Source organism: Amblyraja radiata, chromosome 19 (assembly GCF_010909765.2).
Source record: "Amblyraja radiata isolate CabotCenter1 chromosome 19, sAmbRad1.1.pri, whole genome shotgun sequence".
NCBI classification, from domain to species: Eukaryota; Metazoa; Chordata; class Chondrichthyes; order Rajiformes; family Rajidae; genus Amblyraja; species Amblyraja radiata.
Window position 1 is genome coordinate 20,115,008 of NC_045974.1, and position 22,912 is coordinate 20,137,919.

Here is a 22,912-nt window from a genome sequence, read left to right on the forward strand (position 1 = left end):
GAATCTTCTTGCAAATGAAGCATTCGGTGTTGGGGATTAATGACAGATTATTGATAGACATTTTAGACAGCGATGGTGCAAGATTACTGCACCAGTTCAAAATATTCATAAAATCCCTCAAAAACCCCAACATTATTATGATCCAACCCATCAGAGAAATATTCTATTTAATACAGAATGATTTCTTTTTGATCACTTTTTCACAATATTACGACTCTTTCTCACTTTCTTTACTTTTCTCTCTTTTTAAAGCTTAAAAAATGAAATGGTACAATAAATGTAATGTTATATTTGGCTTGTATTATTGTAATGTACTGTACTTGTAATAAATAAAATTATTTAAAAAAAAACAACAACAAAAAAACAGAATGAAGACACAAGGAACTGCAGGTGCTGGAACCTTGAGCAAATCGTAGAGTGCTGGAGTAACTCTGCGGGTCAGGCAGCATCTGTGGAGGGAACGGACAGATGATGTTTCGGGTTGGGACCCTTGTTCCGACTGCGGTTGAAGAACAGCAGTGGCACTGGGCGGATGGCTGTGGGAGGTGCTCACCTTGACATGCATGGACTGCAGGCAGTCTATCAGCACCTGCACAAAGGGCTCCATCATTTCCAAAACGCGCTCTTCTGAGGAATTCACCTTCGATTTCTTCAGGCTCATATGCAGCATCTGTGAAACGACAAAGGAGCATGTGAAGATCGAACTTTGACCAACAGCTCTGCCCAAGACCGCAGAAAATTACAGAGATTTGTGGATGTAGCCCAGTCCATCGCACAGACTCAGACTCCTCACCATCGGCTCCATCTCCACCACGCGCGTCTGCAAAGCAGCCAAAATGATCAAAGACTTGTCCCCACCTTCGGCCATTCCTTCTTCTCCCCGCACCCATCCGACAGAAGATGAGAAGCTTGAAAGTGCGCACCATCAGCATGAGCGGCAGGGATGGGGGGGGAATAGTACAGGGTCAAAGGTGTGGGGGGGTGGGGGAGGGTTGGGTAGCAAGGACTCACCCGGAGGCCGGTATCCACCAGGACGTGCATGTTGGTCTTGGTGCTGATGGCAGGTTTTTCTCCCTGGCGGGTCGGGGTGGGAGGCAGCAAGAGGCAGCTCTGAGGCTTCAGACCGGCGCGCCATTGCTGAGGTTTTCGTTGTTTCCCCCTTTGAAAGGACGTTTAGACAACGTTGGAAGGTGCGATGCAAAACCAACCATTCAGACCAACGCCAGCATCTACTCCTCACACGGATCTCCGTCATGAAGCTACATCTGCTCCCCGCCCACCACATCTCACCCACTCCCATTTATCCATATACCCCTCAACTTCAGCCTCCACAGCCACCCCTGTAATGCTGGAGACACAAGGAACTGCAGATACTGGAATCTCGAGCCAAACACAGTGCTGGAGAAACTCAGCGGGTCAGGCAGTGGTCTTGATGGGCCGAACACTGAAAAAAACGTCCCGCATTTCTTCTATAAACTTATGCCCTTCGGTCTTTGACATTTCCACCCTCGGAAGATGATCCTGCTGTGTCCCCTATCCGTGCATCTCCTAATGTGATAAACTTCTACCAGGTCTCAGATACACCACAGGGTCATTACACAGTTCAGCTCAGGACTAAGCACATTAGTAGGGTCTGAGGTCACAAATAGGCCAACGTGGGCCAGGCCAGGGCAGCAGGGTCCCTCCTCTCAGAGACATCAATGAGCACGACAACTAGTCAGCGAGTACACACTCACCACTGTTCATGGTAGATTTTAACTCCAGATTTATTTAGCTGTGTCCCTGAACACATAGCCCAGGCCTCTGAGTGCAGTCCAGTTATCAAAGATGACACCCAAGGCAGGCGACTCTCTGCGTGCTGGTCCCAGAAGCGGATCTGCAATCGTTCGTTACAATTGCTCCACTCTTTCAAAATAAGCAGAACACAATGGCAGCAATTGTGGAGAAATGGACAGGCCGGGTTTCAGATCAGGACACTTCTTCAGATCCAAAAATGTGCCTCTCCTTTGCCTCCACAGATGCTGCCTGGCCCGCTGAGTTCCACCAGTCACTTATTTAGTGCTCAAGTGTCTGCAGTCCCTTGTGTCTCTTTTAAGCAATCCGGCTCTCCAAATAGATGGTTAAACAAAGATACGCAAAATGCCGGAGTAACTCAGTTAAACAAAGAGTTGCTTACTTGATCTTCTTCACCATGAGCGGTAAGCTGTCGGTCACCAGACCATGACTTAGCAGAAGGATGGCGTCTGCGGTCAAATCATTATTTTGTAACAGACCCGACACGATCCGCCGAAACGTTTCATGGACCTTGCGGGCTTGCTTAAGGTTGGTCGTGTTCTCTAGTATCTGGAAAAGTGCATCAGAAATTTCATTTCAGATCTCTGGGATCGGAAGGATTCTATTATTTGAATTTCAATTGGTTATTTCTTCCCATAAATATTACTGCATTCAATAATTTTTGCCGATGAAAAACTGTGCCGTCAGCTTTTGACACCTCAGAATTTGCTCTGGAACAGGGAAACGAGCTGTTGAGCAAAAGCCACGGAAATTAGTAAAACTTCGGCAAAAAGGAATGCACCAACAGATCAAATACACAGGTCTCTCAGTGCTGATATGCCTGGGCGGCACAGTAACGCAGCGGTAGAGTTGCTGCCTTACAGCACCAGAGACTTGGGTTTGATCCTGACCACAGGTGCCATCTGTATAGTTTGTACATTCTCAATGTGACTGCATGGGTTTTCGCCGGGTGCTCCGGTTTTCTCCTACATTCCAAAGAGGTAAGTTGTAAAAGATGTAGGATGTGTAGGATAATGTTAGTGATTGCTGGTCGGCATGGAGACCAAAGTGCCAGTTTCTGTGCTGCATTTCTAAAATCTAAAAACACATTAGGAAACAGGAGAAACAGGTACAGACACTCCCCGACTTGCGTAAACTCGCACTTGGGTATATAATTCTGTACACAGTCTCTAGTGCAATGAAGGCAGTATGTAATTTCCACGACACAGTGCGATCACTCACGTTGACATCGGAAACAAGCTGGCAATGGCGGCGGTGCTTACCCAGAAGGCTGTGCACCGCTGAAAGTGCCCAGGCAGAAAGAGTTGGATTCCGACTTAGATAAAATCTGTCTTGCGTAAAGGATCACAAAACGCAGCCCTTAGGCAAGTTGTGGAGTGCCTGTATTAAGTTACTCATTAGTGAACAGCCATTACCTCTTTCAGTGGAAGGATCAGCTTGGCCACCTGGCCTTTTCCGATAAACTGCCCCAGAATCTCGTACGAGTCGTAGCTTTTGCTCTTCCTTGCTTCCATCACCTTGCTTATAATCCCTTTCACTTCCTTCTCTTCTGCAACTTCTCCAAACAGCTCGTGATTAAAAATCTGGAGGGAGAACGCAGGAGGATTACTCTGCACTGACGGCAACATTGTTTGTAGCAAAGCAGTAATCAGCCTCTCGAATAAACAGACAGGTAACTGCAGATGCTGGTATCGTGAGCAAAACGCAAAGTGCTGGAAGAATTGAATGGGTCAGACAACATCTGTAAGGGGAATGGACAAACAACGTTTTGTCATTCTGTACTGAAGAGTCCAAAGAAGTGTCCAGACCCGAGAGATTGTCTGCCCATTTCCCTCCACAGATGCTGCCCGACCTGCTGAGTTCCTCCAGCACCATGTTATTGTTACAAAAAGTGAAATGTTCTCAATGCCCAAACGTGATGCTCAAGTGAAAGTGAGCAACACCCTTTGCCTTGTTTCAGCTCTGTGATGCTATTCTGTACTCTGATATTGTTCTCTCTGCACTACCTGTTGTACTTGCATATGGCTTGATTGTACTCACGTTTAGTGTGAATTGACTGGGCAGCACGGACTGTATCGCTGTACACATGGCAACAGCAAACCCAATTCCAATGCCCCATTCTGGAGGGGCAGCCTCATAGTGTAGCGTGGCAATGCTGAGGGAGGGGCCGGTGCCTCCGAGGAGGGGGAGGGGCATAACCATCGAGGGATGGGTAGTACTCCGGGAGGGCCGCATTGTTGGAGTGGCTATCTTTAAGCTCAGCTGAGAACCAAGGAGCAACTGCCCTCGAGTTAACATGAAGGATCCCATGATAATACTTCAAAAGAGAGCTGATTAATATTATCCCTCGTGTTCTGGGCAAGGTTGATCCATGAGCAATGACCAATAAACAAATCTTAAAACTCATGATTGTGGGCGGTGACTGGATACAAATTAGTGCCTTGAAATTGCAGCTTGCAATAGCCTACGATACATAATCACGCAGCACATAAACAGCCCTGCATGTATGATCGCATCCATATTAATCGCATTTACCTGCGTTTGTCCATAGCCCTTCAAACCTTGAAGTCTGAAGAAGGGTCCCGACCTGAAACGTCACCTGAGCTTTTCCTCCAAAGATGCTGCCTGATTCAGGAGCTCGTCTAGATGCTTCTTGAATGTCATGAGAGTGTCTGCCTCCACCACACCTCACTTACCCTGTCAGGCAGATGTTCCAGAGTCCAACTATGCTGTGAGGGATGGAGATGGCCCAGGTTCCCTCTGAGCCCCTGACTTCATACCTCCTCCCCAACAAAGGACGAAGAGTCTTACTATCTACCCCATCGATCCCCCTCAATTCCATTCACCTCCATCAGGTTACCCCTCAGCCTCTTCTGTTCCCGGGGAAAGGCCAGCCCAGCAATTCCTTCCTTAGAACTTCCTCATAAGGACGGCACAGAGGAACAGCCGTAGAGTTGCTGCCTCACAGTGCCAGGGACCCGAGTTCGATCCTGACTACGGATATTGTCTGTATGGAGCTTGGACCTTCTCCCTGTGATCGTGTGGGCTTCCTCCGGATGCTACAGTTTCCTCCCACATACCCAAGACGTACTGGTTTGTAGGTTAATCAGTTTCTGTAAATTGCCCCTAGTGTGTAGTGTGTAGTGTGATAGAATTAGTGTACGGGTGATTGCTGGTCGGTGCTGACTCAGTGGGCCGAGCGGCCTGTTTTCATGCTGCATCTCTGAAACTAAAACGAAACACTTCAGACGGGAACATCCTGACGAATCTTCTCTGCTCCCTCTCCAGCAGAACCTTCCAACATGTGGAGCACGTGGGACTGAAGTAGATGGGGCACCTTGGTGGGCATGGGCAAGTTGGGCCGAAGGGCCTATTTCTATGTGTGACCAGTACTGCCCACACTACACTAGCTGTGGCTTAACCAATGTTTTACACGGCTGTAATGAGACACCCCTGCTCCTATAGTCAACGCCATGGGCTGTTGAAGGCAAGCAGCTCCCAAGCCTTCACCATCACCGTATCTCACAGATCTCCAGGCCCACTGGCTTTCAATACATCTGGGACATAGACTTCCCATATGGTCCCCCGGATGTGCAGGATCTCTATGCTTCCCACCTTCCGCTATTTGAACGCTTCATAACACTTACTGTGATGAGGTTATCGACGCAAGGGTCCAAATCTCCACTGCTCAGTTTAGGCACCAGAATCTTCAACACCATGTAGACAGTGTACGTCAAAACATGAACCTGGTAAGACAGAACGCTGACATCACAAAAAGAACAAACTATAACACCCTTAATTCACAACAATTTATAACCATGTTCCCAAAGTATAGTGAGCCAATGAAGGAGATAGATAGTGAAGAGTCAAGAGTTTCATTGACATATATACCAACAACGGAACAACAAAATAATTACTGCTTAAGCTGCAATAGCACACAGATAATAAATAACTAGAAATATAATAAATTAATAACCATAGTACTAGGTATTCATAATAATGAAAAAAAGCAAAGTCTGTATCACAACCAAAGTCACAGTCCATAGAATATCAGTTGCTGAGGTTAGTGTTGTGCGGTGTTCAAGAGCCTGATGGTTGTTGAGAAGAAGCCGTTCTGGAATCTGGACGTCAAGGTTCTCAGGCTCCTGTACCTTATTTTCGATCGCAGCTGCGAGATGAGAGCGTGGCCAGAGTGGTGTGGGTTTATGATGATGTTGGCTGCCTTGCTGAGCAGCGCCTCCAGTAGACCCCTCAATGGTGGGGAGGTCAGTACATGTGATGGACTGGGCAACGTCTACCACACACAAAATAAATTGGAATGCAGTGAGACGGGGATGATTGTTGATGGTTGATTTAGACTGGATAGACTCGGCTTGTACACGCTGGAATTCAGAAGATTGAGGGGGGATCTTATAGAAACTTACAAAATTCTTAAGGGGTTGGACAGGCTAGATGCAGGAAGATTATTCCCGATGTTGGGGAAGTCCAGAACTAGGGGTCACAGTTTAAGGATAAGAGGGAAGTCTTTTAGGACCGAGATGAGAAAATCATTTTTTACACAGAGAGTGGTGAATCTGTGGAATTCTCTGCCACAGAAGGTAGTTGAGGCCAGTTCATTGGCTATATTTAAGAGGGAGTTAGATGTGGCCCTTGTGGCTAAAGGGATCAGGGGGTATGGAGAGAAGGCAGGGATGGGATACTGAGTTGGATGATCAGCAATGATCATATCGAATGGCGGTGCAGGCTCGAAGGGCCGAATGGCCTACTCCTGCACCTATTTTCTATGTTTCTATGGTGCAAGTGGCAGCTCGTGTGGAGTAACTGTTCCTAGGCTATGATCTAGTGTTACCACATGCCGAACGTTAAGATAGCGAGATGACGCTCATCACCTGATAGCCCTTGGTTAACGCCGACTGCATCTCCTTGAGAAGGTAGAGAAGGTATCTTGAACCCAAAGTCTCGATTATTTTGGTCAGGGTGTTGCGGGCGACGTCTCTGATCTCCTGGGCTCGGTTTTGCAACAGTATGCAGACCTTAATGAGGATGCTGTGTCGGAGGGAAGAGAGATCCTGTCAGTAACCTGCCCCACAACCACACCTATCCACTCTCCAGCAATATTCAGACACTACTGACCAACAGCAAATGTTCTACAGGATACTCAAAGTCTAGTAGAAGCTAAGACTTGTCCCACCCCAGTTATTCCTCCATTTCCCCATTCCCGTTGGGCAGAAAGTCCGTAAAGTTAAAAGCGCGCACCACCAGACTCAGGAACAGGTTTCCCCCCTCTGTTATCAGGCTTCTGAATAATAGTCCTTCCACAAGCTAGGACACTATCCGATACACCTCTACTCCATTGCGGACACTGTACATTGTCTATGGAACTGACGTGCCACAATGCTGAGAACTATATTCTGCACTCTGTATCTTCCCCTTTGTACTTCAGTTGGACGTTTGCATTTATGCTGAGTATATCTGATCTGTTTGAATAGCATGCAAAACAAGGCTTTTCATTGTACCTTGGTACACGTGACAATATTGAACTCAAATCTATTAAAACGCCAAAACGTTCAATGAAAATCAAAATGTTTAACCTCAAAATTAGGATTTCAGTCACACCATCAAGACCACACCAGCAAGGCAACAATAGTAAGCATAGAGGGGTATTGAAATCTGGACTAGAGGACATAGCTTCAAGGACAGAGGGGGAAAGATTAAAGGAGATGTGCTGGGCAAGTTGTTGGTTTTATACAGAGGGTGGTGGGTGCCTGGAACGCGCTGCCAGGGGTGATGGTGGAAGCTGATACGAAAGTGGCGTTTTGGAGGCTTTTAGATAAGCACATGGCTATGCAGTGAATGGATAGACATTGATCACGTGCTGGCAGATGAGATTAGTTTAACGGCATCATGTTTGGCACAGTGTGTAGGAAGGGACTGCAGATGCTGGTTTAAACCAAAGCTAAGGCACGAAAAGCTGGAGTAATTCAGTGGGTCAGACAGCATCTCAGGAGAAACGGAACAGGTGAGGTTTCGGGTCTCGACCCGAAACGTCACCTATTCCTTTTCTCCAGAGATGCTGTCTGACCCGCTGAGTTACTCCAGCTTGTTGTGTCTATCTTATGTTTGGCACAGACATTGTTGGTTGAAGAGCCTATTCCTACGTTGTGCAGCCTACTACCCACCACCTGCTCCCTCGACCCTCTCCCCACTCCCCTGTTGAAGTCCTGCCTCCCCGTACTCTGCCCCTACCTCACTAATCTCTTCAACTCCTCATTGTCCCAAGGAATTGTCCCCTCCGCTTTCAAAACTGCTGCCGTTACACCAATCTTAAAGAAACCTGGTCTTGATCCCTCCTCTCTCATTAACTACCGCCCAATCTCAAACCTCCCCTTCCTTTCAAAAACCCTGGAGCGTATCGTTGCGTCACAACTTCATTCCCACCTCCTTGCGTATAACCTACTTGAACCCCTCCAATCTGGCTTTCGCCCCCTCCATAGCACAGAAACTGCTCTCCTCAAAGTCCTCAACGACCTCCTCACCTCTGCTGACACTGGTTCCCTCAACATCCTCATCCTCCTCGACCTGAGCGCAGCCTTCGATACAGTGAACCATAACATCCTGCTCATCAGACTCAAGGACCTCGGCATTGAAGGCTCTGCACTCAGCTGGCTCCGTTCCTACCTTTCCAACAGATCCCACTTCATCTCTCTCCACAACCACACCTCTGCTACAGCCGCAGTCACTCAAGGCGTTCCCCAAGGCTCCGTACTCGGCCCCCTCCTCTTCATCATCTACATCCTCCCCCTTGGTCAGATACTCCGCCACCTCAATCTGGACTTCCACTGTTACGCTGATGACACCCAGATTTACCTTGGCACCAAATCCCCCCACAACCCCCCCCTCTCCCATATCAACTCCTGTTTGTCAGCAATAAAAACCTGGATGCAACATAATTTCCTCAAACTCAACAGCGATAAGACAGAATTTCTCCTCATAGGCTCCAAAGCCACACTTAGCAAAATCAATAACCCCACTCTCACCATCGACGGCACCACTGTCTCCCCATCTCCCCAGGCCCGCAACCTTGGCGTGATCTTTGATTCCACCCTCTCCCTTGAGCCTCACATCCGCCATGTCATTAAAACCTCCTTCTTTCATCTCCGCAACATCGCCAAACTCAGACCCTCTCTCACACCGCCTGCTGCTGAAAGACTCATCCATGCCTTCATCTCCTCCCGACTGGACTATTGCAACTCACTTCTCCTTGGCATCAGCTCCACCTACATCAACCGACTCCAACTGGTCCAGAACGCAGCCGCCCGACTCATCACCCACACCAAATCCTGGCATCACATCACTCCAGTCCTCAAAAAACTTCACTGGCTTCCCGTCTCCCACCGGATCACCTACAAAATCCTGGTCCTCACCTACAAAGCCCTCCACCATCTGGCCCCCGCATATCTCATTGATCTCCTCTCCCCCTACCAACCCTCACGGTCCCTCAGATCCACATCAGCCGGTCTCCTCTCCATCCACAAGTCCAACCTCCGCAGTTTTGGGGACAGAGCCTTCTCCAGGGCAGCTCCCAGGCTCTGGAACTCCCTCCCCCAACTGATCCGCAATTCCGTGTCCCTCCCCATCTTCCAGTCCCGCCTCAAGACCCATCTCTTCACCTCTGCCTATCCTTAGCCCCACGTCCCCGTCCCTTTTCATCTGTGCATTAATTGCCTCATGCTGTGTTTTGTATTGAATTCTGTCTTTACTTTGTGTACTAGTCATGTCTCTACTATTTATTTCATTCCCCTTACATGTTTTTCCTATACATGCTCAATTTTTGTAAGGTGTCCTTGAGACTCTTGAAAGGCGCCCATAAATAAAATGTATTATTATTATTATTATTGTTGGTTGAAGAGCCTATTCCTACGTTGTGCAGCCTAACCAATGTTTTATAGAACTGCAACATGACTTTCTGGCTCTTATACTCAATGCCCCCCCCCCCCCCCCCCCCCCCCCCGTTGTACCTGGGTAGATTATTATCCATGCTCTCCTTGGGCAGGGTCTGCATGAGTTTCACCATCGCAAAGGCTAACGGAATCCGCACCAGTTCCTCATCGTTGACCAGCTTTGACTTCACCAACTTATGCTGTTCATCTCTTTTTACCTGCAAAGCAAAAACATCTTAACTAACGAGATTGGAGCCGTGTGTGGAGTATCGGTCGCCCAGCTACAAGGAGGACATCATTAAGTTGTCATTATTTTGGAAAGGGTGAAGAGATTCTCTGGGACGTTCCCTGGGCTTGGGGGCATAAGTTATAAGGAGGGGTTGGATAGGCTTGAGTCTCCTTTCTTTGGAGCGTAGGAGGCTGAGGGGTGACCTTTTTAGGATGTGCAAGATCATGGATAAAGTGAACGCTCACAGTCTTTTTTCCCAGTGTAGAGGATTCTAAAACTAGAGGGCACAGGCTTAAGGTGAGATGGGGAGAGATTTAAGATGGGCCTCGGGGGCAACTTTTTCTCTCAGAGAGTAGTCCGTATCTGGAATGAGCTGCCAGAAGCTATAGAAGCGGATCCAATAATGACTTTTTAAAGAGATATTTGGACAGATATATTGATAGGAAGTGAGTAGAAGGACGTGGGCCCAATGCAGGCAGATGGGACTTGCCCAGTATTCCAACTTGGTCAGCGTGGAGTAGATGGGCCGAAGGGTCTATATCAGTCCGCTACAGCCGTATGACTATGTGGGGGGAGGGGAAAGGGTGGACAGAGTGCCGGGGAGGGGAGAAGTAGGAGATGTGGGAGGGAAGGAATTTACGAGGGGTGGAGAGACAACTCGTATAACGGTGAAATGGGAGATTACAACATGGGTTGGAGGGAGTGAATGAGGCCAGGGGGACGGGTGAATAAAGACCAGCGGAGAGTTCTGTCCACAGACCTTTGCAATCAAACATTTCTGCAGCTTGGGCAGGATGTTGCCTGTGACGGTGTCCTGGATGTGGGCGATCAGTAGTCCCAGCTCCTGTGTGCTCCTGGGCTGAAAGACCACAGGTCTCTTCAGCTTCGCTGGGACACTTTCCACGGCCTGCACTGCGCCGTCTTCACCCACACCCTCGGCAGCTTCTTCCTTCTCTTCTCCAACCACCTCTTCCAGCTCCATGGCTTCCGTCCCACCTTCCCCACCACCTTCCACGCCAGCTGCGGGGATGGAAGGACAGGAACGTCAGGAATAGCGGGGGCAGATGGTGCAGGCAACAGAACACCAAGTCTTCTTCAGTCTGAAGAAGGGTCCTGATCCAAAACATCACCCATCCACATTCTACAGAGATGCTGCCTGACCCGCTGAGTTACTCCAGCACATTTTTGTAAAACCAGCATCTGTAGTCTGAAGTCTGAAGAAGGGTTTCGGCCCGAAACGTCGCCTATTTCCTTCGCTCCATAGATGCTGCTGCACCCGCTGAGTTTCCCCAGCAATTTTGTGTACCTTCTGTAGTTCCTTATATCTCCACAAAAGATAAACCATATTGCTTCACTCCGTATGTATCCAAAAGCTTGGGCTGCCCAGTGGTGCAGCAGTAGAGTTGCTGCCTCACAATGCCAGTGACCCGGGTTCGATTCTGACTATGGGGTGCTCTCTGTACGGAGATTGTACATTCTCCCTATTTTTGTCCGGTTTCCTCCCACACTCCAAAGACATCCAGGCTAGTAGATTAATAAGCTTCTGTAAAGTGCCCATAGTGTGTCGGATGGTGCTAGTGTATGGGGTGATCGGCACGGACTCGGTGGGCCGAAGGGCCCATTTCCGCGCTGTATCTTCTAGGGTGAAATCTGGCCAGATTCCCTGTTTGGAAGGATGAGGTTCAAGGAACCACGATCACCCAGAGCACTTTCACTGTGCAGTAACTGAGCAGATAACTGAATCCTGACTCATTTGGTTCTCAGGCTGATGCTGAATGACTTCAAATTGCAGTGAAATTCGTTTTTATTCAGTCAACGAATCTGCCCAGCTCTGTTATAAATTAATTAGCTGGAGAATGATTGATTTTCAGCCAAGCCCAATGTTGACAGGGAATTTGCAGGAAGCCCTGCCTCAGCACAAACACATTTCACTCATTAGCACTGCAGCTTATTCTTGGTAATTCAATTTTATAATTAGGCTACGCACACACAGGTTTCCACAGATGCACCACGGAAAGATCCTGTCAGGATTCATCACAGCTGGGTTTGGCAGCAGCTCTGTCCAAAGCCAGAGATTATAGTGGGTAATAATGAAGCCCAGTCCCTCACACAGACCAGCCTCCCCACCATCAACACTTCACGCTGCCTCAGGAATGCAGCCAACATAATCATGGACCACTCATACCCTGGTCATCCTCTTTTATCTTTTTTCTTAATACGCACTTTCTCTGTAACTGCAACGTTATAACACTAAACTCTACACTCTGGTATTTTTCTCTTTAAACTACCTGGTGTACTTCTGTACGGTTTGATTATACTCACGTATGGTATGATTTGTCCGGATAGCAAGCAAAGCTTTTTCACTGTATCTCGGTACACGTGATAAAATAATAAACTAACACCAATAAGGCAAATATACGCCCGAGTAAACTGGCGCACAACTTCAGCTTGCCAGAAGCGGCAGTGCTGTTTATTCTGCCATAAACTCTAGGCCAGTGAAAGAAGATTGAGGCTTTAAAACACCTACTTTCAGCTTCCGTGGTCTGACTTGCTTCAAACTCCTTCCTCAGGCTCTCTGGGTCAAAATGAAAGGCTTCCAAAACCGACAGCAGCAAACTGTTGGAAAGGATATCAGCACAAGATCAGTAAACCGGTCGGTGTTGAATATTTACAGCCAGCACCTATTTAAATACAGGGAGGTTTAAAATGAATACATTTCCACCTCCATAGACAATGGTAACATTGAATATTATGCTTTGTTTTCAGAACTTCTGACACTTAATTCACGGCATTCATAGCCTTGAAGGAATCATTCCAGCCCTGAGGGAATCCCTGCAACTTTCCTCACCCCAAGAGCAATGTTTTAAATCTAGACATTCTCCATTTCCTTGTAATCCCTCGGGATGAGGATGGGCAGAGGTTTGGTACATGTGCTCTGCCAGCACGGAAACAGGCCCTTCGGCCCAGAGCCCATGCTGACCATCGATCACCTGTTCACAGCAGTTCTATGTTATCCCACGTTCTCATCCACTCCCTACACACGTGAGGGGAAATTTACAGTGGGTCAATTAACCTGCTAGTATTTGGGATATGATAGGAAACCGGAGCACCCAGGGGAAACCCACGCGGTCTCGGGGAGAACATGCAAACTCCACACAGACATCAGCTGAGGTCAGGATCGAACCCGGGTCTCTGGTGCAGTGTGACTGGCTGGTCTGGCCCATTGGCCTTCCCCTGCAAGGTTCATATGCAAGTGCTCCACCCGAGTTATAGAAGTGTAAGAACAAGCGTTGAGCTGTCGAGCTTATAAAGAGAAGCACGGACGGCCGGCACGGTGCTTGGTTCCGCGGTATCGTTCCCAGGGACACACCTGACGGCCAGTTTCTGGTTGATCTCTCCCGTCTGCAGAACGTGGATGTAGCGCTTCAGTTGGTAGGTGTACGCTGACCAGGACAGGTGTTTGCACGCAGCTCCCACCAGCTCCACCGAGGCTGTCGTCATGTTCTCGTACTGGAGAAAAGATGAGCAGAGGAGGACAAAACAATGCAATAAATCCAATCTTAAGGTCCTGGCGGTTTGATTTGAACCTATACTGCTACGGTGTGAGACACAGACCAATAAAAGAAGTCCACCATGCAAGCTTGCTCTATCACTCAATCCCATCAATGACAGCTCATCAAATATAACCTACATGTTCTAACTTTCTCCCTAGATCTTCGAGCCTTTACAAAGATATCCACCTCCTGTTTGAATATGTTTCGTTTACTTTAGAGATACAGCGTGGAAACAGGCCCTTTGGCCCACCGAGTCCGTGCTGACCAGCGATCACCCCGTACACTAGTTCTATCCTACGTACTAGGAGCAATTTACACAGCCAATTAACCTACAAACCTTTACGTCTTTGGAGTGTGGGAGGAAACTCACGTGGTTTTCTGGAGAAGGTACAAACTCCGTGCAGACAGCTCCCGTAGCTAGAATCTCTGGGACTGTAAGGCAGCAACTCTGCCTCTGTCACCGTGCCGCCCTATACTTAATGTTTTGACTTTAGCTGCTGTCTGTGGTGGAGAGTTCCACAAGCTGACCACTCTGCTCATAGTCGAAGGATAGGCCACTTAACATTGTAATGAGGAGAAATTTCTTCTTCAACAGTGTGTACGAGTTTCCATTCACAAGCCGCCGTGGAACACTGTCCTGGGTGCCTTCTTCGCAGATGCTTGAAGACTGCGGTGATAGAGAGGTGTAGGTTTTGACTGATGACTGCAGGATGCAGAGAGCATCTCCCACAACACCCCTCCTCGCACCAGATCTGCCACTCCATCAACCCGTTTAGAATTAGAGATACAGCATGGAAACAGGCCCTTCAGCCCAACAAGTCCACACTGCCATCGATCACCCGTTCACACTAGTTCTGTTATCCCACTTGCTCATCCACTTCCATACACACTAGGGGCAATTTACAGAGGGCCAATTAACCGACAAACTTGCACGAGTTTGGGATGTAGGAGGAAACCAAACGTGGTCACAGGGAGAGCGTGCATACTCCACACCCAGACAGCATCAAGGTCAGGATCGAACTTGGGTCTCTGGCGTAGTGAGGCAGCAGCTCTACCCGCTGCGCCAATGTACCGCGCTGATCGTGTATCCCATGGCCACTTCCCTGTTCCTCCTGAAGCAATGCTCAAAGGCCCAAATATCCTCGTATTTCTTACGTTTACTCTGACTCTATTCTCTCTACCATGGATGCGGTTCATAAACCAGATCTAACTGAATGGGACCCAGGGTCTTGAGCACCCACTGCTGCATCCTACTGCATATGATCCAGTGCTCACCTTCAGCATGTTTTCATTGAACAGCGTTGACGTAGCGTAAGGCATGATATAATTCACCAGAGATCTGGAGCACAGGGACAGTTTCCCCTCATCCAGGTGCTTTGCCAGCTTTTTCAGGGCACGAGCTCTTCTGTGAACCTAAACATCCAGGAGGAAACAGAACAAAGATATCACCGCTGGATCCCCAGAGCCGAGAAACATCGCCAGCCAGAAACACAAACCACATTAATCACAGAGACCGTTCCTGTGACACCACGACAAGGGCAAAGACCGTGAGCGTCCACGGAGGCTGGGGCTGAGATCACACCTTGGGAATGGGCAGGTAGTTCCTCTCCATCATCGACATCAGCTCTGCCCAAAATCACAAGAAATCGCAGAGAGTTGTGTATGTAGCCCAGTCCATCATACAGACCAACCCCACCACCATCGACTCCATCTACACTTCATGCTGCCTCAGAAAAGCAGCCAACATAATCAAGGACCACTCACACCCCATCATTCCTTCTTTTCCCCTCTCCTGTCGGGTAGAAGACACAAATGCTTAAATGCGCGTAGCACCAGATACAGGAACAGCTTCTTTCCCACTGTTATCAGACTACTGAACAGGCCTTCCATAAGCTAGGGCGTAGATCTTCCAACCTACCTCATTGTGGACTTTACTCATTTCTTTTATCTGCACTTTCACTGCAACTGTAATGTTGTAACACTATATTCCGAACACTAATATTTTTCTCTTTGCATTACCTGTTGTGTATGGTTTAATTGTACTCATGCATTTATAACTTAGAGTTTATAACTCAACAGAGGAGGACAAAGGGGTTAATTAAGAAGGGGGAAAAAAAGAGCATGAAAGAAAGCTGGCGGGGAATATAAAAACTGATTCTAACAGCTTCTTTAGATATGTAAAAAGGTAAAGATTAGTGAAGACAAATGTAGGTACATTTTCAACAATTGTAGCATGCCTTGTCTCACGCACCTGTATGTGTTTCGTGTTCTCGAAGAAGTCCATTTCGGGATCGGTGTCTGTCAGCTGAACCAGGTCCTTAAACTCTGAGCGCTGGGGAAACGCACGGATTAAACAGCCAAGGAGTGTCGTGTAATCTTGCTGAACGCTCTGCAATAAATCAAAGCAAGACTATAGAAAGGAGGAGCGGCAATGTAAGGTGAAAATGCAAATAAACACCAGGACGGGGCAGTTCTAACAGCATTTCACACGTCGGGAGATCACGGATCTTCAAAGAGCATTTAACAGTAGAGTGTAGGAAATAACTCCAGATGCTGGTTTAAATTGAAGGGATGCTGGAGCAACTCAGCGGGACAGGCAGTATCTCTGGAGAGAAAGAATGGCTGACATTTCGGATCGAGACCCTTCTTCAAACTTCTCCAGTACAGCACAGGAACAGGCCTTTCGGCCCACAATGTCTGTGCTGAACACGAGGCCTAGTTAAACTATTCTCCTCTGTCTGCCCCATGATCCATATTGCTCCATTGCCTTCATATCCATGTGCCGATCTAAAAGCCTCTTAAATGTATCTGCCTCCACCACCCTCCTTGGCAGCGTGTTCCAGGCACCCACCACTGCGTAATAAACATATCCCGCATATATCACCTGTAAATCTAAAGTACATTCAGCTGCACACTTGGCTTCAAGACTTGCCTGTGTCTATTTGCCAGAGTAACACAGCTTTAGGGACTTTAGAGATACAGTGCAGAAACAGACCCTTCCGCCCACCGAGCCCATGCTGACCAGCGATCACCCCATACACTCGCACTATCCTACACACTGGGGACAATTTATAATTTTATCAAGGCCAATTAACCTACAAACCTGCACACCTTTCAGAATATGGGAGGAAACCGGAGCACCCAGAGAGAATCCACGTGGTCACAGGGAGAACGTACAAACTCTGTACAGACAACAACCGCAGTCAGGATCAAACCCGATTCTCTGGCACTGTGAGGCGGCAGCTCTACTGCTGCATGCTTGCTGTTAATTCCCAGAAGCCATGGAGCCAAGCCTAGAGGCTCTTAGTTCAAGTTCCACTGCAGAGAACTGAGCGCATACATTCCAGGCTGCCGCCCTTTCAGATGGTAAATCAAACAAAATGTCCCTTCAATCCAGTGGCAAATTACGGAGAAACGCACAATGTTTTTTTCCTGCTTTAATTAACAACAGCTAAAGCACTATCTACCTGGTCACTGAAGCACGATTTGTTGCATCTTGCTAAGGAGAACCTGGTCGCTGCATTTCCAACATTACCACAGCAGCAACATATTGGAAGCACAATCGGTCCTTAAAGCATCCCAGGATGTTTTGTGGCTACGAGTGTTCATGGACCCAAGGCTTCCGTTTTGCTTCCACGCCGGACTGTGTACTTTACCTCGACTTTTGACTTTAGGCCGTGCCTCAGCGTCTCGAGCAGTGTCCGGGAGATCACCTCCTTGAATTCTTCTTCTGAGCACCCAGTGGAAGCTGCTTGCTGGACAATTGCACTCAAGCAAAGCGTCGCATTGTCACTGAGAGTCATCTCCTCCAGCTGAAGGGAAGAAAGCAAAACCACTCAGCACATGGTGTCACAAAGCTTCGTCCTGGTCACGGTCTGTGGCACGTGGCCCTGGGCCCTTCCAAATGACCTCTACACAGCGCCTGGCCAAGTCTAATAGTTGTGCGGTTACATTCATGCCTTTCTCCACAGTTGCTTTCCCCGCTTTTCTGCATCATGTCCCTACACCACCAGCACCAAAAGAGCTGCTGGTCAAAGTCTGTAAAGAGCAGGCAAACTACAATAGACTTTTAGATACACAAAAATGCTGGAGAAACTTAGCGGGTACAGCAGCATCTATGGAGCGAAGGAAATAGGCAACGTTTCGGGCCGGCCCGAAACGTTGCCTATTTCCTTCGCTCCATAGATGCTGCTGCACCCGCTGAGTTTCTCCAGCATTTTTGTGTACCTTCGATTTTCTAGCATCTGCAGTTCCTTCTTAAATACAATAGACTTTTGTTCAACATGATATATTTATGGGTAGCGGCAGTGGGGGGGCAGGGGGATGAGTGAACAAACAAGTGAATGCAAATGATAGAAAATAAATAATTCATGCAATAGACTTAACTTCTGAAAATAAAGACCAGCGTGGAATTCAAAGCTAGACTGAGCAAAACCCAGTACAGGTACTATATTTGTGACGGTACATGTGGGTACGGTGTACTGGCACCTCCAGCAAAATACAACGGGACGGTTAACGGCAGTGAATAAAGAAGTGAATAAAGTCTCTTAAAGATAGCGGAGTCAGGGGATATGGGGAGAAGGCAGGAACGGGGTACTGATTGGGGATGATCAGCCATGATCACATTGAATGGCGGTGCTGGCTCGAAGGGCCGAATGACCTACTCCTGCACCTATTGTCTATTGAATATACCCAGCAGGTGAAGCATACACGCACAGACTTATCTAATTCACACCCAGTCCCTTTTCACCGCTCCTTGTTAGCCAACTCTCCACTTTAAAACTCCCACTTGTTTCCGAATGCCTTCACATCTTGCCCATTCTTTAGTTCTCTGGCCAGTGCTGCAAGATCTTGGCCGTGTGTGGCCTTTTGATTGTCGCACAATCAATTTAATTGACGATTGAAGGCTTTGCCAAGATCCTCATTCTGGAACCCCCTCCCCCCCCATGCCTTTCTCTATCTCTAAACCCATTCTAAAACCTACACCATTCATTCCCATGCTTTTAGTATCACGCTGCGGCATCAAACTATGATACTCCTGCCAGTACTGAGTGCTGTTTGCTCTGTTAAAGGACCTCCATAATTGGAGTTTGTTGCCAAAATTAAATTGCTGCAGTAAACAAGATTCCCTATGTCATTTAAAAAACGTTTTCTCGTGTAATTCATCATATTCTGACCACAAACAGAAACCAATTTCACTGTCCTCATCACTCTGCTTATCCCATCTCATTAAAGCTGGTCTCAAAAACATTTTTAATTTTGGAAACAATTAAGTATTGTCATAGAGCCATAAGAAACTGCATGTGCTGGAACCTGGAGCAAAGCACAAACTGCTGGAGGAATTCAGGCAGTTCGGGGATGCAAGCCAGGCAGCATCTTTGGGGGGAATGGACAGATGACGTTTTGGGTCAGGACCCTTCTTCAGAGTCTATTCTTTCCCACCACAGACGCTGCCTGACCTGCTGACCTCCAGCGATGTGTGTTTTGCTAAGTATTGTCACACACGTTTCAATTTTTCTGCAATGTTGAGTTACAAGTGAAGACTTAAACGACACCCATAGTGGTTCTACATTTTTTACTACATGAAGCATCAGTTTTCAGAAAACCTCTACCTGCTAGTGGTGGTAGGGAACTAACCCCGTGGTGACCGCGTGCTTGGGGCGGGGTCTCCAGATACACACCTGGATGGAGTAGAAGCAGTTGTGCATAACGGGAATCAGGTAGACCGTGTCCAAGCTCCCCATCCCTCGGATCGAGCTGGTGGCCAGTTGGAATGCAGACAGGCGCACGTCAAAATCGATATCATCCAAGTGCCGGCGATCAAAAGCGTTCAACTAACACGAGAAGAAGTGATCCAGTTAGAAATCGGAACAAGTCGCCAATTTCGCGCGGCAGAGAAGGTGCGTGTCAAGGAAGGCGTCACCTTACCTTCGTGACAGTTTCTGTGACGTATGTGAGAGTCCCGTCCAGTTCTGCCAGGCACTTTATACAAGGGAAATGGTAAATAATTAAACCCATGTACATTACTTTTACAGGCAATTAGGCTGAGAAATGGGAAATGCTGAGGCATAGGAGACCATTCAACCTGTTCCATCAGTTAGTTTATCAAAATCAGCGGTTTAGTCCTGATCTTCCAACCTACCTTATATAGTTCTTGCTGTAATTTTTTTTTTTAAATCTACACTTTCTCTGTAGCCATAATGCTGAGGCACTCTATTCTACACTCTGGTATTTTTCTCCTCTCACCGCCAGCTGTTCTCATGTGCGGTTTAACTGAAGTCATGCATAGTATCATCTGGCCCAGATGTCACACTAGAGGTTTTCTTTGTATGTCAGTGCACGTGACAATACATAAACCAAGACCAAATATTGTGGGAAAAGGTTCCAGATTTTAGCCCTACTTTGGGTGAACTGGTATCAGCCGGGCAAGCTGTGACTTCACTGGTATGGGTGAGCTACGTAAATCTTCCTCACTAATTGTCCCTGCAAGCTGCAGTCACCAAAGGAATACGATGTTTTTTATTTTGACAGACAAAAAGTGTTTTGATGCCTGTGAGTTCAACGCCACTCCAATCAATTAAATCTACAAATCTAATGAAACTTGAAGGAGGCCGAGATGCGACCTTATACAGGTTTATAAAACCATGAAGGACACACAAGACATACAGATTAGACTTTACCTTAGGCTTTAGAGATACAGCACAAAAACATGCCCGATGGCCCATTGACACCATGGGAGAATGTACAAACTCCATACAGACAGCACCCGTAATCAGGATCAAACCCAGGTCTCTGGTGCTGTAAGGCAGCAACTCTTCCGCTGCACTGCCATGCCGCCCTTACAATTTTTGTTTACAAGTTACGCCCTTGCAGGTTACAATTATTTCCCCCACAGAATCAATTTATTTCACACTGATGCTGACTTGAGCCAGTTTGACTGCAGAGCAAGGAACGATGTGAAGCTGGGCACTCACACTGCTGATTCAGTTCAGCACCCAATCCAGAAGACTACCACAGCCCCAGTATTCAGCAGACAGACCATGCAATGCACAGCAGCTGACGGGAAAGGAAGTTCGCACCCCCCCCACACACAGGAAACCCCAGCAGAGTGTACCCATAACGGGTGGTGAAAACCGCTCGTCACATCATCGGTGCCCCGCTCCCTGCCATGGCTGCCCTTCACCGCACACGGTGTCTGAGACGGGCTGGGAAAATCATTAAGGACCCCTCACACCCCAACCATGGACTATTTGCCCTCCTCCCATCAGGGAGGCGGTACAGGAGCCTCAGGTCTCGCATCAGCAGGCTAAGGAACAGCTTCTTCCAAAATACCATTACCCTGCTGAACTCACAGGCCCGACGCTAGCTATCTTTTATACCCTTTTATCTGTATATATTTATTGGCCATGTACTAGATCAATATATCCACATTGTACATATTGTTTTAACCAGTATTTTACTACTTTGCACTCTGATTAGATGCTAAACTGCATTTCATTGTACCTGTACTCGTATTTGTGCAATGACAATAAAGTTGAATCTAATCTAACCCGAGTGTCTCTCTCGGACTTTTCTTAATCCAGTTTGAGTCCAATAAAGTAGCAGCTGGCAGTCAGTGACCCACCAACTGTACGCAATCTATCCCATCAGCATCACTAGACAAAACAGCTTCACCAGTAACCCCTACTCCAATCCCGCGGTAATCTGAATGACGCAACAAAGGTCTCACTGTAGGGCTGGTACTCCTCGCAAGACAATCCCATACCTGTAAAAGCACCTGTCTAATCAGAGCCAGCTGTAGCTCACTGCCCTGCCCATGGAGTGTGTGCTAATGGCAGTATTTTGACTCTTGAGTGCAATCATCAATATTTACTGTGACTGTGTTCAGAGGAGGCCAACAGATTACGTCGGCATCAAGGAGGTAGAGGGTGAGGGGTTCAGCTAAGAGGGAGGGAGATGGATCAGTTCATCTATTGTACACAGTAAGCTCCCAGTCTACCTCAGTAATTTCTGGATGAGGGACAATTAATTGCAACAGTTCCTCTGCTCTCCTCAGTCATACGGGCTTCTGCTGAACATGTTCATAGTCACACGAGCAGAATTAGGCCATTCGGCCATCGAGTCTACTGTGCCAAACATCCATCCTTCTCAACCCCGTTTTCCTGTCTTCTCCCCATAACCAATGACACCCTTACAAATCAAGAATCTGTCAATCTCCGCCTTAAAAATGCCCAATGACTTGCCCTCCACAGCCATCTGAGAGATGGACTGTACTCTTGTGATGAACTGCACGCTCTGGATCGCACGGGAATGTCAGCCGTGACATTCCAGTACGGGGCACAAACCCATGATAGTTCTGACGACCAGTGAATACTTGAGGTGAGATTAGAAAGGGAAACGGAACCCAGGCAACAGTTGCAGCAAAAATATTAAAAAAAAGAAAAACCAAGCTTGAACGAGCAACCTGCTTGAAGTCCAAGCATCTGGGACGATGAGGCGCGAGTTTCCCCGCTGGGAGGGTGCAGTACCTGAAAGACCGCACAAAGCGTTTGGCGGGACAGCTTGTTGTGAATGACGGAGAAGAGGGAGCCCAGGGGCTTCAGGAAGCTGGAGGACTGCGCGCAGTGGTGCAGAAGGTTCTGAATGGTCTGCAGGATGTCGATCTCTGTGTCCTGTGGGCAGGAGGGACAATGGATGAGATGTATACTTTACCTCAACAATGATCACAATCCACAGAACTCTTCACAGGTTACCCCGTACTAAATATAGCAAAGCTACACAGCCCAGTTCGTGGGAGATGAGAGAAAATAGTCTAATTTAATAATTCACCATTAATATCCCAGCTGCTATCAGGCAACTGAACCATCCTATCCACAACTAGAGAGTGGTCCTGAGCTACTATCTACCTCATTGGAGACCCAATCTTTATTTGGACTCTGCCTTGCACTAAATGTTATTCCATTCATCATGTTTAGTTTACACTGTGGACGGCTCGATAAGACTTTTCATTGTATGTTGGTACACATGACAGTAAACTATACTAACAAACTGGTCAGCATCAGGAAGCCATCAATAGAGTAAATAACATCAAGGCCATAGAACTACACAGCAGAGAATCAGGCCCTTCGGCACCGCTTCTATACTGACCATCATGCCCATCTACACGAATCCCTGCATTAATTCCATGTCCCACTAGGCTCTGCTCATTCAAGTCCCTGTCCGGTAGTTATTCCGAGTCATTCATAAAGCACGGAAACAGGGCTAATGCCCCTGTCCCACTTAGGGAACCTGAACGGAAACCTCTGGAGACTTTGCACCCCACCCAAGGTTTCCGTGCGGTTCCCGGAGGTTTTTGTCAGTCTCCCTACCTGCTTCCACTACCTGCAACCTCCGGC

The 22,912-nt window shown here is 47.6% G+C and overlaps 1 protein-coding gene across 1 annotated transcript in view; it reads right to left on the minus strand.

The window, feature by feature from the left end:
- utp20 (UTP20 small subunit processome component) overlaps nt 1-22,912 on the minus strand; it is a 79,833-nt gene that overhangs the window by 16,570 nt on the left and 40,351 nt on the right. The window contains exons 33-48 of the mRNA XM_033037889.1: nt 22,046-22,189; nt 19,446-19,499; nt 19,199-19,351; nt 17,174-17,329; nt 15,769-15,906; nt 14,793-14,930; nt 13,334-13,473; nt 12,491-12,579; nt 10,724-10,983; nt 9,813-9,952; nt 6,684-6,840; nt 5,442-5,540; nt 3,210-3,377; nt 2,177-2,343; nt 1,012-1,159; nt 554-670 (exon numbers count right to left, since the gene is read on the minus strand). Coding sequence (XP_032893780.1) covers nt 554-670; nt 1,012-1,159; nt 2,177-2,343; nt 3,210-3,377; nt 5,442-5,540; nt 6,684-6,840; nt 9,813-9,952; nt 10,724-10,983; nt 12,491-12,579; nt 13,334-13,473; nt 14,793-14,930; nt 15,769-15,906; nt 17,174-17,329; nt 19,199-19,351; nt 19,446-19,499; nt 22,046-22,189 — 2,268 coding nt within the window. The remainder of the gene's footprint in view (nt 1-553; nt 671-1,011; nt 1,160-2,176; nt 2,344-3,209; nt 3,378-5,441; nt 5,541-6,683; nt 6,841-9,812; nt 9,953-10,723; nt 10,984-12,490; nt 12,580-13,333; nt 13,474-14,792; nt 14,931-15,768; nt 15,907-17,173; nt 17,330-19,198; nt 19,352-19,445; nt 19,500-22,045; nt 22,190-22,912) is intronic.